The sequence below is a fragment of the Ipomoea triloba genome, chromosome 11 (genome assembly GCF_003576645.1).
Source record: "Ipomoea triloba cultivar NCNSP0323 chromosome 11, ASM357664v1".
NCBI classification, from domain to species: Eukaryota; Viridiplantae; Streptophyta; class Magnoliopsida; order Solanales; family Convolvulaceae; genus Ipomoea; species Ipomoea triloba.
In genome coordinates, this window is record NC_044926.1 from 11,484,839 (window position 1) to 11,501,204 (window position 16,366).

At 34.9% G+C, this 16,366-nt stretch overlaps 2 protein-coding genes across 3 annotated transcripts; both read right to left on the bottom strand.

Annotated features, from left to right (window-relative positions):
- Nucleotides 1-125: 125 nt before the first annotated feature.
- Nucleotides 126-4,852, bottom strand: LOC115996754 (heparanase-like protein 1). 2 transcript variants are annotated; one of them, XM_031236147.1, is made up of 10 exons: nt 4,591-4,852; nt 3,789-4,036; nt 3,646-3,682; nt 3,168-3,351; nt 2,803-2,951; nt 2,443-2,676; nt 2,102-2,291; nt 1,884-2,009; nt 1,700-1,799; nt 126-752 (listed from the first exon to the last, which is right to left on the bottom strand). In XM_031236147.1, the coding sequence occupies exons 2-10, from the start codon at nt 3,996-3,998 to the stop codon at nt 372-374; spliced, it is 1,611 nt and encodes a 536-aa protein (XP_031092007.1). In that variant the 5' UTR covers nt 3,999-4,036; nt 4,591-4,852; the 3' UTR covers nt 126-371. The 2 variants fall into 2 exon arrangements, with proteins under 2 accessions (XP_031092007.1, XP_031092008.1); XM_031236148.1 differs by having other exon boundaries at nt 4,509-4,852.
- A 7,910-nt stretch (nt 4,853-12,762) lies between these two features.
- Nucleotides 12,763-16,366, bottom strand: LOC115995808 (DNA excision repair protein ERCC-1). Its single transcript, XM_031234957.1, has 9 exons — nt 15,896-16,366; nt 15,670-15,775; nt 15,113-15,216; nt 14,799-14,898; nt 14,612-14,688; nt 14,223-14,322; nt 14,002-14,073; nt 13,863-13,931; nt 12,763-13,302 (listed from the first exon to the last, which is right to left on the bottom strand). Exons 1-9 carry the CDS (start codon nt 16,150-16,152, stop codon nt 12,994-12,996), a joined length of 1,194 nt encoding a protein of 397 aa, XP_031090817.1. The 5' UTR covers nt 16,153-16,366; the 3' UTR covers nt 12,763-12,993.

Genomic DNA, 16,366 nt, shown 5'->3' on the forward strand with positions numbered 1-16,366 from the left:
AAATGGATGGTTATAGTATTTCAATAAATAAATAAATAAATAAATTTATTAATAAATAAACCACCACCATTATCGTACCTGACTGTCATAGATCTGGATGATGACAGCTCAGTTGTGTCTTCATGTAGCAAATAAAGGCTGGAAAATCTAGCACTTATAAATTTTTCTAAAGAATTGTTATGTCTTCATCTTGCAAGAATGTCTCTGTTGGAACACTCAAGCATTACATTACAAGCTTAGTAATGAATTTATTTATTCTAGTGGTTTATATCATATAATACATTATGACATTCCTTCCAGCTATAATACAATAGCAGACACAATTTGCTCTTGAGAGTGGAGCATGGTATAAGAGTGGGGGACTATAAACCTCATCTACAACCCGGGGCATTCAGGTTAGGGAACACTATGAATTTGATGGACAAAGGGGCAATAGATATCGCGGAATTTACATTCCGAAGTGCTGGCAACATGTTCGGGATGCCTCCGGTTTCTGTGAGCTGTAATGGCGTTCCATTCAGAAGCACGGTTCTGCTCTTAACGTTCCCGTCTTCTGGAGTCAGATGGTACTCCTCTACCAACAATGTTTCGTCCTCTGTTTTGCTTCCGACCCATGAAAAGGTCTCCTTCAGTCTATGGGTGAAGGAATTTTTCTTGACTTTTCTCTTTAGGTGCAAACCCGTGGTGGATTGAATGTCCACTCCGAATTCGGTTTGGCTGCTTAAGTTGATTAAAAGCAACGTCACCCCCGCCTGCAAAAATCGAGAAGGCGCAATATAGAGCTCAAACAAGAGGCATAATGTATTTAATCGGGTTTAGGAATGAATAGTTAGCTTGCACCATCATTTCAAATTGTACCAAAAAAGGAGGAAAAATGCAGTATATGTGCCACCAGATACATGAATATAGAGTTAATACGTAATTTAGTCATAGTGTTTTTCTTGATTTAGTTCAAAATGACTTTTTGTACTTAATTGGGTTATAGACTCAATGGTTTTGCCTAATTGAGTCCTAGGTTAGGATAGCTTGGTAATTTCCCCTCCATTAGTACCCAGTTTAGTCCTTCACTATTAGGGTTTTACCCAATTTAGTTAACGACTATAGTGAGTTTTTTCGATTTAGTCATTGATTCTAACTGCCAACCGACTGGAAGGCCGGACAAAGGACTCAATTAAGTAAAATATCTAAGTCCAGGACCCAATTAAGTACAAAAAAGAGTTAATACCTAAACTAGTCATCGACTAAAGTGAGTTTTCTCGATTTAGTCCTAAACGTCTTTTTGTGTTTAATTAGGTCCTCGACTTTGATGGTTTTACACAATTGAGTCCTTTGTTAAGATAGCTTGGTAATTTCACCTCTATGAATACCTAATTTAGTCCTTGACTTTAGTAGTTTTACTTAAGTTAGTCTTCAACTATAGTGGTTTTACACAATTTAGTCATCAATTATAGTGATTTTTCTTGATTTAGTTATTGATTCTAACCGCAAATGACTCAATTGGGTAAACCATCAAAACCGACGACCTAATTAAGCACAAAAATACGTTTAGGACTAAATCGAGAAAAATCAATATAGTCGATGACTAAATTAAGTATTAACTCGCACAAAAAATCATTTAAGACTAAATCGAGAAAAAGTACTGTAATCAATGACTAAATTGAGTGTTAGCTACATGAATATATGTGTGTAGAGCTCTTACACGGTCTTTTGTGCAGTGGGCATATGAGCGCAGGTATGGCGACGCATCACTCTTAACAGCAAGCACTCCGCTTCCCATGAGCTGATGCCAGAGAAGTGCACTGCATTGAATTGGGTATAAGTATTTCATTTTGCAGCACCTCAAAAATCATTCCTGAATTCATAAACCATTGGGTTCACCTCACCCGTAATAATCGGGATTAGGGACGAAAGACTCGGTGTCGAGGAGGCCATAGTTCCCCCCTATTAAAGTCTGTCTGCAATAAACTTTAGTCCTGTATTTGGCAGCCATCCCAAGCTGATCTAAATACCTAAAATTCGATTAACAAAGTTTCATCGTTTTCATATGCACAAATTCACGCATTGCAGTAACTTCATTTTCAAGTTCAGCAAACGGGATTACCAAAAGCTATTGACGAAGGCATTGGACACGTTGTGTCCACCGCTGTTATACGCCCCGCCAGATTCCCCAACCCAAGCAGAAGCCCAAGGACCATTCGTTTGAATGGTTTGAGTAAGATCATGGAATGTATGTGATATCCCATCCAAGTACTCGGGATTCAAAATTTTATTCACGAGATTATGGTCAGATCCTGAAACAGAACATAGAGTTTGTTCAAACTAGTAATAATATTACACATTCATAAACTAATTCATTTTTAACCCATTATAACACGTTTGTAATTTATAGAAAAAGGAAAACCCAAATAAAAGAGTATGGTATGCTAAACTTGTCTAACTTACCTGGCCCCAGATTATATATATGATGTGTCAAGGCATTGACAGTGGACGGGCCTGAAACATCGAGGAGTTTCCCAAACCATGCCTTATCGAAAAAACCTCCCGGTGCCAAGAGAAGAGGCTTTGGTCGGATATTCTTATATAGCTGATCCAAAAGAGCATTTAGATTAATTGCGTCTTTTCCATATAGGTCTGCATCAACGCTTGCGCCAATACCTGTTCCCGACAACTCATTACCTGCAATGGTAAAAGAAAATGTTGGTTCGGGAAATTCAGTCTTTTTTTTTTTCGGTGCTTATAATGGGAAGAGTTACATATGAAGAAAAATAATAATGAATAATGGTAATAATCGGGAAAATTTACCAAATTCCCATGAGTGTATCTGGTAACCCTTGGATACGGTATAGCTAATGAAATCACGGGCATTGCTAGAATCCCATTTTCCTCCCCATTGCTGCTTATTCCCACGCTGTCTCCCATGTAAAGCATTCAAGCCAAATGTTACAAGTGCTCTGAATATCAGAATCGTGTGATTAGAGTTGTGCTAAGCATAAAATTACACTTCACAAACCCCGAAAATGGCGGGGAGGAGCAAGGGAATATAACTGCGAAGGTTAATCTGTGTATCATGAACAATAAGATGCAAGATTTTGACGAATTGGAAACAAAGAGAAAACAAAAAGATTGAAAATCAGAAAAAAAGGTACATGAGAGATAGTATAATTTACCCAGTCTTCTTGAAAAAGCCGTTAAGCTCATCCCATCTATCCATATGCAAGCATCCATGTGAAAATCCAAACAACCCGTCCTCCTGCTTTCTAAACGGATGGCAAGGGATATTCAGATTGCCCACGTCATACACTACTTGGTCTTGCAGTGAACCCCCAATTCGTAACCTCAAACCCTTGAAAGCTGCAAAATTATTGAAGCCATTAATACGACCATATCGAAACAGAGGAAAGTTATGCCATGAGCCAAGGCTCACACTATCTGCAGCATATGTTAATCGCTTTTGTGGCAATTTTTCATTAGGGAAAAATAGATCGCAAAAGCATTTGTAGGAGTAGTTTGTTTATCATGGAAACAGCATCGATTTTGTTCTATTCTAAGATGGCATTTTAACATTTTCGAGGTCTGGTCTGCATCACATGAGAACAAAAAGTTCCATAGTCTAAATGCAAAAATCTTAAAAAACACAACACGAACCTTGAACAGAATTTGCCAGAAAAGGGTGAGACAAATCCTGGAAAACGTCAAAACAACAATCAAGAATGCTGACTAATTGTTACGTATCATTTATCAATAGAAACAACAAAATGCATTATCGAGCTGCTGATCCATCTCCATACCAGGTTCATTACAGATGCTAAGCCCCACGGGCAGTGGTCATAGTTACACTTGTCGTGGGGCCACCAATCGAGAGTAGCACATATATAATTGGCATCCGTGTCAGCAATCGTTGTCGTTGTATCGATCACAAGCCCTGCATATTCCACTGCCTGACCCGAAAATGCCAGAAAAAGCGCCACAATGGCTAACACAAAACCTAAGAAGCCCATAGGATTCGATCCGCTCCACAGCTTAGCCACAAGATGAACTGATCCAAATTGACAACAAGTATGTCACAGTTCTTAAAAACATCATCAAACATATACTGCCTAAAATATTCTGAGATTTAAGGAGTGTGATTAAGGTAGCATCAACTTCAAACATAAAATTGCAAAACATAACTGGGATCTTGCAGTGCCACTTCAGAAGCTGACTAGTCTAACAACCAAACAACAAACTATCAAAAAAACATCATTCTTAAAAAAAAAAACATCATAGATGTTAATGTTACTGCTTATTATCTTGGAACCTAAGGCACTTATGAAAACCATCCAATCAGAAAAAAGAGACTAGATCCAACACATCAAAGAAGTGGACTTTTTCAGTTAAAAATAGCTAAAGACAGCAAATATTTTACTTCATACAAAACAAGAAACCGAAAAATGACATACTAAATAAAGGAAAGGCAAAGAATCAAAAATTTATATCCAAAATTAAGCAAAACCCAGAAAAGAACTAACCTCAAACACTACAAATTCACAATCAATGGCTTGGGTTTCTGTAAAAAAGGAAGCAATAATATAAAGTGAAAGTGTGAGATACCTGTAGGCTTAAAGGCAATGCTTTTAATCTCTCATAGTAGCAGCGTTTTAGAGACGAAAAAGGACAAGAACATGGCGTAAGAGAAATGGGGTGTGTCTTGAATTTCAGCTGCAGAACATGGGAGCTGCTGCTTGTTTGTTTGGATAAGGTGTCGGCATCAACATCCACACAAGCGTTTGGTACATAAATCCTTTTTGGTAATGGGTAAGGTTCCAACTCCCAATTGCAGAAGCAAAAATAAAAATCAAACTGGGAAATGAAATGATTGAAGGTTCTTTCCAACTTGGTCGATAAATAATATACTTAGTGGAGCGGGGGCCATCACTTTGACATAAGTTGACTAAAAGGGGATGTTTAAACTGTGGTCTGCTAACTCTTTACTCATTTCATCATCTTTTACAATTTAAGGCGGGTTCTAGGAAAATATTTGAGGGGAAATGAAATTAAAATTTTATGAAAAAAATTACTATGAAACTTGATTCTATTATTTGATTAGTGGAAAAGAAATTATTGAAGATATTGATTTCTTGGTTGAGGTAGAAATGGTAAAAATGAGTATAAAGACCAAAATCTTCATATAGTAATAGTGCTTTTTTAATTAAAATATTATTAATTATAAAATATAATATCATAAATTAAAATATTATAATTATATTTATTATAATAATATACTCAGTCTGTCCTATTTTACCTGTCATATTTACTATTCATTGGTCAAACAAACGCTTTCTTCATTGTTTATTTTCTTTAGTAATTTTAAATTATTTTTAAATTTAATTTTTTGTGTTTAATAGTACTTTTAATGTAATTTCTAAATATATAAATTTTATATACTAATACTAAATTTAATATTATGAAAAATTGAGTTAAAAATAACTTCAGTCAAGCCTCGTTAACCGAATCAGACAAACAAAATGGGACGGAGGTAGTAATAAAAAATATTATACACATTGTTGGTTTTACAGCTATGAGACAACCGTTTCGGCTGGCCAACACTGCCGTAGAACTTAGAGAATAATATTTGAACTCTTGAAGAAAATAATTGCACCTTGTATTCTGACTTCAGGGAATAAAACAACCTCCCCCTTACATTGTGATCCTATGGGGTGTTTTTACAAGAACAATAAGTCTATTCATGGAAATAAGTAAAATACTTAACAAATATGACTTAAGAAAGTAATTTCTAGGGTTGCACACTGGTATGTGAGTTAACAAATTCCGATTAAGGCAACAACCGCCTCAAATCCGTAATTCTGCGCAAGGTAACCGCCTATCGCTACGCACCCAGTCGGGCACCGATTTAACTGCCTACTTGGACTGAGCCACTCAAATTTACACAACCCGGGCTGCATATTCGTTCCCTGCTTGGCCATCCAACGGGTTCCTAATACTGAGCTTCTCGGGTTGGATACCCTAATTGGGGTGTCCATCACACATTTTAGCCTAAGGTAATTAAGCTTAAAGACAAAATAGTCAAATTTCCTTGGAGCAATGAAATTGTAATTCATTTTTAATACAAATCTTTGAGCTTGTAAAGTTTCATTGTTTGCTTTGAGGAAATTGTAATTTCGCAAAATTGTAATTCTTTTTTTTCATTGAATAGATTCCTACCCTTCCCCTAGGAATAGAAATTCCATGCCAATTTTACCCCTCTTTCAATTGTTTGTCCTTGTTTTGCTAACTCTCCAAAGTCTTTATTATTATTATTATATAAGGGTATTTTAGTCTTTATATTACTTATTCAATTCCTGTCAATCAAATAATATATCTAATTGTAATTTTTTTGTTCGATAATCCGATTATAGTTTGTTGTGTAGTTGGATGACCTATTTGACCCTTATTGCTTTAAAATATATTGTATAATTATTACATAAAATATTTGAAATAGTGTGTTTATCATTTTTTTAATAATATATTTAGATTCGATACACATAACTTATAGATAAAATTACAGAGACAAAAATATGTTATCATCTGATTAATTTGACTTGTCAATAAATTTATTTTTATTCATTGATTAGTATAAATTAGTCAACTTCAACCTACATAACAATAATAATATTCTTATTGGCGAAGAATTTTAATCACTGTAGCTTGATCCTTACTTATTTTTAGGATCAAACACTTACCATTACGTCAAAAGTTATAACTAGTAGTGAAAACGTAACTTTATTTTCTTATAGCCGCCATCACATTTTCGAGAGACAGAGTGTTAGATTTGATTTTTCACTAGCCTCTACCTAACAATTTTCCTAGTCACCAATTAATGGATTTAGTCCTTTACTGACCTCCGCCCAACATTTATATATAACGTTGATATTATTCAATGGAATATTTGTGACGTAACTCTTTTGATACTAATTTGAGTATTGGAGAAGAGTTGATGCATCATGATGTTGAAATAAGAACCCGGGAATGTGTTTGAGTGAGAGAGATTCATCCATCCTTAATTAAATATTAAGGAATCGATCATTGACATTGAATATTGAATAATCTTAAATCTCTGGATTAATTATCCCACCTATAAAGGTGCCTATAATTTAATAAGGGAATTAGTCAATGTTTCTAGGGAGGAATACTCTAAGCTAAAAAAAATGATGTTGAAATAGGTGCGTCGAACTCCAAATTCTATACCTACTAGTACTGGCTAATGCTGCTTTTAGTAAAAGTCTTGTTTCCATAAAATATCTTTATTTTAAGTAAGGAAGGAATAAATTATATACCGTACGGCTTTACTTATGGATTGAGTAAATTAAAGCAGGCCATGTTTTTTTCTTATGAAAATGACATTTTTTACTTCTCCACCTCAGCTCTCCAATATAACAGATTTGGTTATCTTCACTCCCTCACTTATTATTGCCGTCTCCACATTTCACTAAAAGATAGCCTATATTATGTTTGGGATTACAGCTATGCAGCAATGGGGATAAGATAAAAACTAAACATTAGAATCACAACATGGCAATCAAATTTAGAGTAAACTTGAAGAAGATGGATGATGGAGGATGCGCATTTTTTTAAAAAAAATTCAATGATTTGAGCAGTTAATCTAGATTTGATCAACGGTTCAAATCTAACCCATTTTTCGACCGGAAGCATCTCCACACCAAAACTCATCCATATATATATATATGTGGAGATTTTAAAACATCATTGAAAATTGAGCCCTTTTACTCCCACCAAATCTTTAATTTTGATGTAATGAAGAAAAAATAATGAACAAAAATCATGCCCCACCTTTTATTAGGCAATCAAAGCATGTCATATAGAATAGGAAAATGAAATATGAAATGAGAGTCCATGTAGTATTTCTCTTTGAATAATTAATGAAAGCTCGGACTACTACGTTACAATATTAACATATTTTATTATTTTATATAATATTAACATTAATTTAGAAAAAAAAATCTCCTACAAAATATATTTTTTCTAGAAGTAATTCTTTTAAGGGTCACACTTGTGTGAGACCGTCTCACGGATCCTTATTCGTGAGACAGGTCGGGTCGGGTCAAAGCACCATGCAAATGTCATACTTATATGTGCAAATCTCATACTTATATGTTCAAATATAACACTAATCAAAAATACAATTTTTGTTACTTATAAGAGAAAAAGTAATACATTTTTTATAATAAGTAATGTTGACAAGTGCCTCTCACTTATAAGGGCAAATATAATACTTTTGAGTAAAAATGTAATATTTTTAAATCGAAATGTAAAAGTATTGTATTTTCCCTTAAAAGTCTTACATTTACCCTTATAAGTAACAAAAATTTTATTCTTGATTAGTATTACATTTAAGCATATAAGTATGACATTTGTGCATATAAGTGTTACATTTGCATCTTGACCCGATCCGACCCGACCCGTCTCATGGTGAGACGGTCTCACACAAGTTTTTGCCTTCTTTTAATGCTAAAAAAACTTGCACTCCAGGGTATAAAAAGGGTACAACCTTTCACCAAGGTAGAAAACAAGAAGGTAAACAAAAGCCTTATGTAGAATTGTAAGGCATAGGCATGGAGACCTTAGAAGTACCCCGTATACTGTAGGGTTAAAAAATAATAATGGTAAGTGTGCGGTAACAAAGTCAAGAATCATATATAGGCATATAACGCTACAACAATGACAAGAATACCAACTTAACAATAACTTTGGAAAATTGAAAAAGAAAAGGGTTTTTTTAATTAAAAGAATTTAATTTTATAAAGATATATATTTTAAGAAAATTTTTAAAGTAATGCTACTATTGAATAAAATAATATACCTATTAAAGGTCACTGGAAAAAAGGATTTGCCTACAACATTGGAGTATGCTCACCAGTCCAGGCAGAGTCATGGGCGCTCCTCAAGGGATTACAATTGGCTGCCTCGCTTGGCCTTAAGAAATTGATCGTAGAAACTGACTCTAGATTGGTTATGGAAAGAATGTCTGATGAACTTAATGAAGATGGGAACACATCCAACTTGCTCCGGGCTTGCAAACAGTTAACTCGACAATTTGAAGACGTCAAGTTTGAAGCCATATTGCGTGAACAGAACACGGTTGCTGATGGCCTGGCAATGATGGCCTAGCTAAAATTGCCAGGCAGCTTCCCCATGGCGTTCACGTCTTCTCCAATCCACCGGAGGCAGTAATGACGCTACTGGAGAATGATCGTGACGGAATTCCACAATGGCGTTTTGTTCCTAGATCTAGCTGATATGGTTTTGTACCCCTTCCAATAAGAAATAAAAAAATTTATATACCTATTAATAAGCTAATAGTATAGTGTAAAGCTTGTGTTGATTTTATGACTTTTGGACCGTCTACGGCCCGGCCAACATTATTGTTAAAATAACGAATATAGAGAATAAATATTTCGTATTAATGAATATTGTTTTCATCTTTTCCATGTATGGGGTCTATTTATAGACAAATTATTGTGTGGACCATAGTCCACAATATTGTGTGGATCATAAAAAAATACATTTTTAATATATTAAAAGCACATTATTTGTGTATTGAATATATATTATACAAAATAATATATTTTTCCTGAATACAAGGTACATTTTAATATACTAAAAGTACATTATTTATGTACTAAATGTACATTATTTGGTAGTATACAAAATAATGTACTTTCAGTACTCAAATAATGTAATTCCAAATAATGTATTTTATGTATAAAAGTAATGTACTTTTTATTTATGGTTCACACAGTTGTGTGAACCATCGTCCACACAATAATGAGTGCTATTTATACAAGTTTGGGCTAAGAGCCCTAGAAGAAATAAAACTCTTAGACTGCCTCATATCGGGAGTCTTTATTACATTATGAATAGGAAGCCCAATCTCACCATACTACAAAATAGGCCCAATCCTCCTAATCTCCCAAGTTATTTTGTATTGGGTAGCTTTCTTGGACTCTCTCGGTCCAACTATTCCTTGGAATTGTGTTCCATGCGACCTGTTGAGTGTGGGTCAGATTGGTCAAGGTTAGTCATGCTCGATATAACAATCGGATAGCCAAAAAATTCCGTGATTAAGCATGTTTGACTTACAATATGGGTGATCCACTGGGAAGTAATTATAGTACAGCTCTAAGATCCGATCATCATGACCTAGTCACTATGGTTACCGGTTCAACCAACTACTTGGTGGGCGGTCCGATTGGTCAACCTAGTATACCATCCATCAAGTTGAAAATTTTATTACTTTGTAATTATTAGCGGTGGTAGGCTTTCTCATAATTCCAAACAATTTTTATTAATTATTCAAGTATCGAATTGAAGGATCAATTGTTATTGATGACATTTTAAAATCTTGTGTTTTTGCAAAGATATATGATAAGGTTACACTAGTAATAGGGGATAAGGTGCTAAATTTTATTGGGAAAGTCTTGGCTCAAGTGGGTGGTAGAGAAGATTGGTAGCTCAAGAAGTTGAAGGGGTTGTGAAAGGAAGCAAAATATTAAACCAACAAGGTTAGTCAAACCCATGACCTCTAGCATAACAACACAAGCACCAACCATCCAAGCTACACATCATGCTTTATTAACCCGTGTGAAATCACTGGTATCCAGGTAGTGTTGTACATTTGTTGAGCATTTGGAGGAGCTCTATACTGTAAATAGGCACCCTTATTCCCTTTAAGACATCATCCCTTGGTCCTTACTGATAGATACCACCGAATGGGGTACCCGACCTGAAGGGACATGGTATCTAGAACTCGCCGACCGGCTAGACCTTCTAGCTTGTGGTCTAGGTAAGAAGGCCCGAGTAGCCAGGCTGGTGTGGGGAATTGGGAACAGTGCCTGATTGGGTGCGTCCTCAAAGGCGGCGATAGTAAGGAAACGAGCATTTATGGCGGATCTGTGAGGATTTTTTTCTAATTCAGATTTGGCAAGCATTTATAGCGACATGGCAGTTTAAATAGCTTTCTTAATGTTAAATTTGTTAAGTTTATTCGTTGTTTCTTTTCTAAAGCCTATTAGTCTTGTATAGATACTCCTCATGGGGTCACATTATTAAGGGTTCTCATTTTAATGCAAGCATAATCACTCTATCCGAATATTCCTGTGTTAAATATTATTATTATTTCTAAGTTTTTACGGTAGTGTTGGCTAGCTGAACGGTTATCTCACAGCCGTGAAAACCAACACTTATAATACATCCTAACTTGGTGGTCACTAGTCTTGACTTTCAACAGGAACACTAGGGTTTAACTCCCATTTGTAATACAATATTTTTCCTAATTATTCCTAGTCCATTCATGATTTGTATATATTATTTTGAGGCTAACGCTCTGAACAATAATACTTCTATTTCTTACCTCCATTTTATATTATCATATCTAGTCCCGATAAAATTATCAATTATCAAAGAATATACGTTTAATATATTAAAAATATACATTTATTCCACAATATAATTTGCCAAGCATCGGAAGTTGGGCAATCTCTGTTAATTTGTTTTATAGGAAGAAGTCATTGACAATCCAAAATGATGGGCCCCTACCTTCTAATCAAGAATAGGTAGACCCTTCACTATATGTGATTGGTTCATACAATTTTAAAATCAACAAAAGAAAAGTATACATCCATCCATAATGAGCTAAACAGTTGGCTACTAAAGCGAGTTTGATTCAAACAAGGGAATTATTTAATAATGAATTTTAATAAAATAATCTAACGATTTATTTTAATAACAACATTGTGGTCTGGTGCCACGAAGTGATTCTTTCAAATAAGAGGTCATGGGTTAGTAATACTAAAAAAATGAAAATATACTGAAATTATTATTACAAACAAATAATGTAAATTTTTTTCATGAGAATGGCAATGTGTTTTTACTTCATCTTTATCTTAAAAAAAAAAAAATCTGTCTCCATATTTTCCATTTGGATTCCATTATACAAAAACGGTAATTTTCTATGGTGTCATTGTCATTATTATCGAGTTATAAACTTATAGTTCACCTCTATTTTCTCTTCATTAATGTAATTTCAACTTATTAAAGTGGTTCAACATTTATATCATCTAAAAAAATATTTTCTTTCATTAATAAAATTAATTTTTTTACGATTATTCTCTTTTATCAATATATAAATTATATTCAAATATTAAAGTTAATGATAATAAAAGTCAAATTATGTAAAACTACTTTTAAAAAATTGAAATAAAATAATTCATATTACGTAAATATTTGAAAACAATTTTATTGGGTAAAAATTTTAAATAAGATAATTCAAATACGTAACAATTCAAATTACATAAAATTAAATTTTATAGAGCAAAGAAACAACTTCATAAATTTAAATTTTGCAATTATTTATTAATAGGTTACTTAAAATCATTTTAAACCAAGTTTGGTTTAACTTAATCTAAACAACTTGCCAAGGACCTTGTGGTCCAGTGGCATCAAACCCTTCCCTTTATACGGGAGGTGGTGGGTTTGAGCCTCAGTGGAGGCAATACTAACTCTTGTGCAAAGTAATTATGAACAGATATTGCATTGTAATAGAGTTAGTAGTATTCAAAAATAATCTAAACAACTTGAAATGTTTTCTTTAAGCTGTTCACATAAAAATTTTCTTGTGCCAATTATTACTTACTTTGATTTTCTATATTTTCTTTTTAGCAATGGTTGTATGTAGCAAAATCCCCCGCAACGTAACTGATCTTACAGTTTAAAAAATTTTGGATTGGCTATTGGAGTTATAATTAACTTGCAGCTTCCTGTAATGAACCATTAACAGGTTTACATGTTTCTTGTACTACAAAAAAAATTTCTGTTAGATTTCTCAACTCAGTACACTTTCTTTGAACATTTCTTGTATTGCTATTCTGCCCTGAAGCTTCTTGTAATTGGTTGGTCCCTGTCAACAGTTGAGGAGCGACCTCGTTGCACTCATAGACTTTAAGGATCGCTGTTTGCTTCTGGATTGGTGCTGTTTTCGTCCCCTTCGGCCTTTTCCTGTTGAGATTTATCAGTCTTTCTACCAACTTTATGAGAATATTTGGCGAAAGCAGCTGACAGTGCTGACTTGATTGTTATGTCGGGTTCATTCTTTCTGCGCTTGTTTTGATCTTTGACTGCTGTCTCGGTTTCTTCGCTTTCAGGGGCAGGACTTGTCCCAGTATTTTCATTAGCAGCTGCTTCAGGAACGGCATGTTTAGGCACTTCACGCTGGAAAGGTTCGTGGAAAGTGTCATACAGGCGTTTTACCTGCTCATTATTGGATGCCAACATGGTGTTAACTGTAAACTGTCAGCTATATCTATATGAATTTCAATAAATAGACGACAAAAGATAAGATGCACAGATGCTCTAGACTTAATCTAGTGCACTCTGGTTAGAGTAACAAATTTATGTTGCATTTGTGTATCAATGTCAGCAAAATGACAGACAGTATGGTTCTGAACAATCAGCTCTCCATTCATCCTTCTCTCATGATGTAGAATCAGCTTATATAACTCAGTCTCAAACTTTCTAGGCTACAAAAACTTTTTACTCATTTAAGACATTTTACCTGTGGCTTGTTTTTACTTTCATTTTTTTCTTTGTATTAATACTCTTAAGTTGATCATTAAGCATTAATTGGTATGTTCTCAAATAATCATCTATTTTCTCTTATTTTATCTACAAAGGCAACAGCTCATACAATTTTGTTCTCTTACTTTTATATATTTCACGTAAACAGATTTAAAGAGAAGTGGTAAAAACAACAGCCCTCTTTTCCCCAGAAAAGAACACAACCAACAAAAGCAAGGCAGAAAAGAAAGAACCTTGCGCTCTCCTATGCCAGGGCAACGAGCGAGATCTTCCATGGATGCATCCATGATGTTAGAAAGAGACTGCAAATGAAGAAGCATGTCACATTGCGACTAATAATTTCAGAAACACGTTGAATATTGATACACATACCCCAAATGTAGAGCCAAGGGTAACTACATCTGTCTTGTTAACATGCCGTATTGATGTGAGAGCATGGTTCAGCTGTAATAAACATGAAATTCATTTAGTGCTGTCATTCAGTGAACTCAGACCTACAAAGACATGTATAAAGTATGGATATTGAATCACTGATTAGCCAATGTCATGCTGAAAGGGCAAATGCTAGAACAAGAGATCAACAGCATACATACCTGAGATAGATAGTCTGTATCCATTTGGCCCTGAATTAAATCAGCAGGCTTGTTTTCATAAACTTTTATTGTCTCCAAGTAGCGTGCACATTCTTCCAAGCTAAAGGAAAGAAGCAATTTAGCATTCTTAGGTTCTGAATATGAAGCTTCAATTACCTTAGATATTCAAGAATTCAGGTCGTTGATTAATGATATGTTCAAAAGAAATATGGATTATAAACTAGTATGGAAAAAAGAACAAATTTTCACGATGCATTTCTGTTTTCAAAACTTTCAAAGATTGGAATATACCAAACAAATGATGACAATAGACACTTATGTAAAAGTGGATAAGAAAGAAACTCCAAGAAGGATGAGTCTATTGCATCCATTGGGCACTAAAAGGGTACCTCCAAGCACATAATAGAGTGCAATCATGAAGTAGAGCTGTCCTTGTAACTTCAAGTAAAGGCTTAACAACATCTTCCTGGCATCAAAGGCAATTATGAGCATCAAATGCCGAAAGTCAGTCATATTAGTCGCTTGTAAGAAGTGTTGAGATAAGATCAAAGGTCTAAATAGAGATTGAAAACTTACAACATCAACATGGCACAAAACAACACGAAGCCTAAAATTCTTCTGCAACTCTCTTATCCGAAAATACAAATAGTCTGGATGAAGAAGATGATATCGAAGACTACATGAAAGTACAACGTGTTTATGAAATTATTTAAACAGAAGTTTGAAGCATACGAAGCATTAAAGATTACAGAAGTTCATCATACCTGCTCACTTCACAATGAAATTTTAGAGAACAAATATTAACATATAGAAAAGAAAATTTCAATAATCAAGCATCTATTTTATCCAGCCAAAATGTTAATATAAATGAAATAGTTAGCAGCTCGAACCTCAAATATAGGGCACAAGCATTCTGCCCCAATAGGTAGTCAGAAACCACATCTGCAAAAACCCATCTAACATTCCTTATATGTTTAAGCACAGGATTTCCCTTCTGCAGGTGCAGGAAAATGGAAAGAATAGATTAACTAAAACTGAAGCAAGACAACACAATTTACATTTATTTTTACAGATCAACATGAATAATGGCATTTACATGAGTTACAGTTCTTGTTGTAGATGTTCAATTCATCTCTAGTGCATTTCAAATTTGGATTAGCGCGGGTTCTTTCTAGTATATTTCAAATTCAGATATTGACAGGAAAATATAATCATTTATTCCTAATAACATAAGCACTTGAATCTAAAGTTTCTGGTAGGAAAAAACAGTCTAAAAGTTCATTTATTTCTAAACAAATTTAGTAAACAGTAAAATATACAATTTTGTACAAGAAAATGCACTTGAATCTAAAGCTTCTAAAAGAGAATCCGGCATGAAACTTCATTTGTTTCTACTAAATGCGAATTAATGTATGATTCTCACGAATTTCTTTCATTAAAGACTTACCTGTCTATGGCTTACAAGTATAGCATTTCGAGGCGGAGGAACAGCGGTGGAAGAAGATGATGGCCGCGTAGCCGACGAAGACGGAGCTTCTGATTGGATAATCGGCCTAAAAACCCCTAATTTAGCCTCAATTTAATTGTAAATACAAATGCAATCTTTCCATTACGCACTACATAGAAGCCTGAGTATGAATGCATAGATGACAGTGTGGTAGTGCATAACAGACCTTGGCTGCGACGCCGGAGGAGCGGAGGCGGAAGAGGAAGGCGGCGGCGGCGGCTGAGAGTAGAACTCTGAGTCCTTGACGAAATTGAAGGCTTGAGAGAAGGAAGTCGTAGGGTTGAAGAGAGAAGACGGCGCCGTTTTGGTCTGAGAGGTCTCCATCACCTCCTGATACGAAGGGATGTTTATTACGAAGCTCTTCTTCTTCCCGGCGGCGTCCTCTCCGGCCGGTCGTTGTTCTTCCCGCTCTTTGCTTTCCATTTTCAGTGATGAACCGCGGACGAAAGGGGATGTTTTGGATTTCTTCTGTAGGGGCAACAAATAATAAGGATGGTTTCTTCTTGACCCCTTGAATAAGGCTAATATTGACGTAGAGCTGTCGAAACAGGCCGGCGGGGCTTAATACGGGCTGACCCGGCTCGGTTTGCCTTAAGTCTGCGGGTGTTGACGGGGCCCGTCAAATTTTAAAAAGGTT

Bases quoted from the DNA above. Each gene is read 5' to 3' on its own strand.
- LOC115996754 (XM_031236147.1), bottom strand. From the start codon at position 3,998: ATGGGCTTCTTAGGTTTTGTGTTAGCCATTGTGGCGCTTTTTCTGGCA. The intron at 3,352-3,645 runs GTTCGTGTTGTG...ATAATTTTGCAG, and splicing joins TCTGGCAAATTCTGTTCAAG to CTTTCAAGGGTTTGAGGTTA. The intron at 2,952-3,167 runs GTAAATTATACT...TCTGATATTCAG, and splicing joins GGCTTTTTCAAGAAGACTGG to AGCACTTGTAACATTTGGCT.
- LOC115995808 (XM_031234957.1), bottom strand. From the start codon at position 16,152: ATGGAAAGCAAAGAGCGGGAAGAACAACGACCGGCCGGAGAGGACGCC. The intron at 15,776-15,895 runs GTCTGTTATGCA...AGGGGTTTTTAG, and splicing joins CCTCCGGCGTCGCAGCCAAG to GCCGATTATCCAATCAGAAG. The intron at 14,323-14,611 runs GTACCCTTTTAG...TCTTTCCTTTAG, and splicing joins ACTCTATTATGTGCTTGGAG to CTTGGAAGAATGTGCACGCT.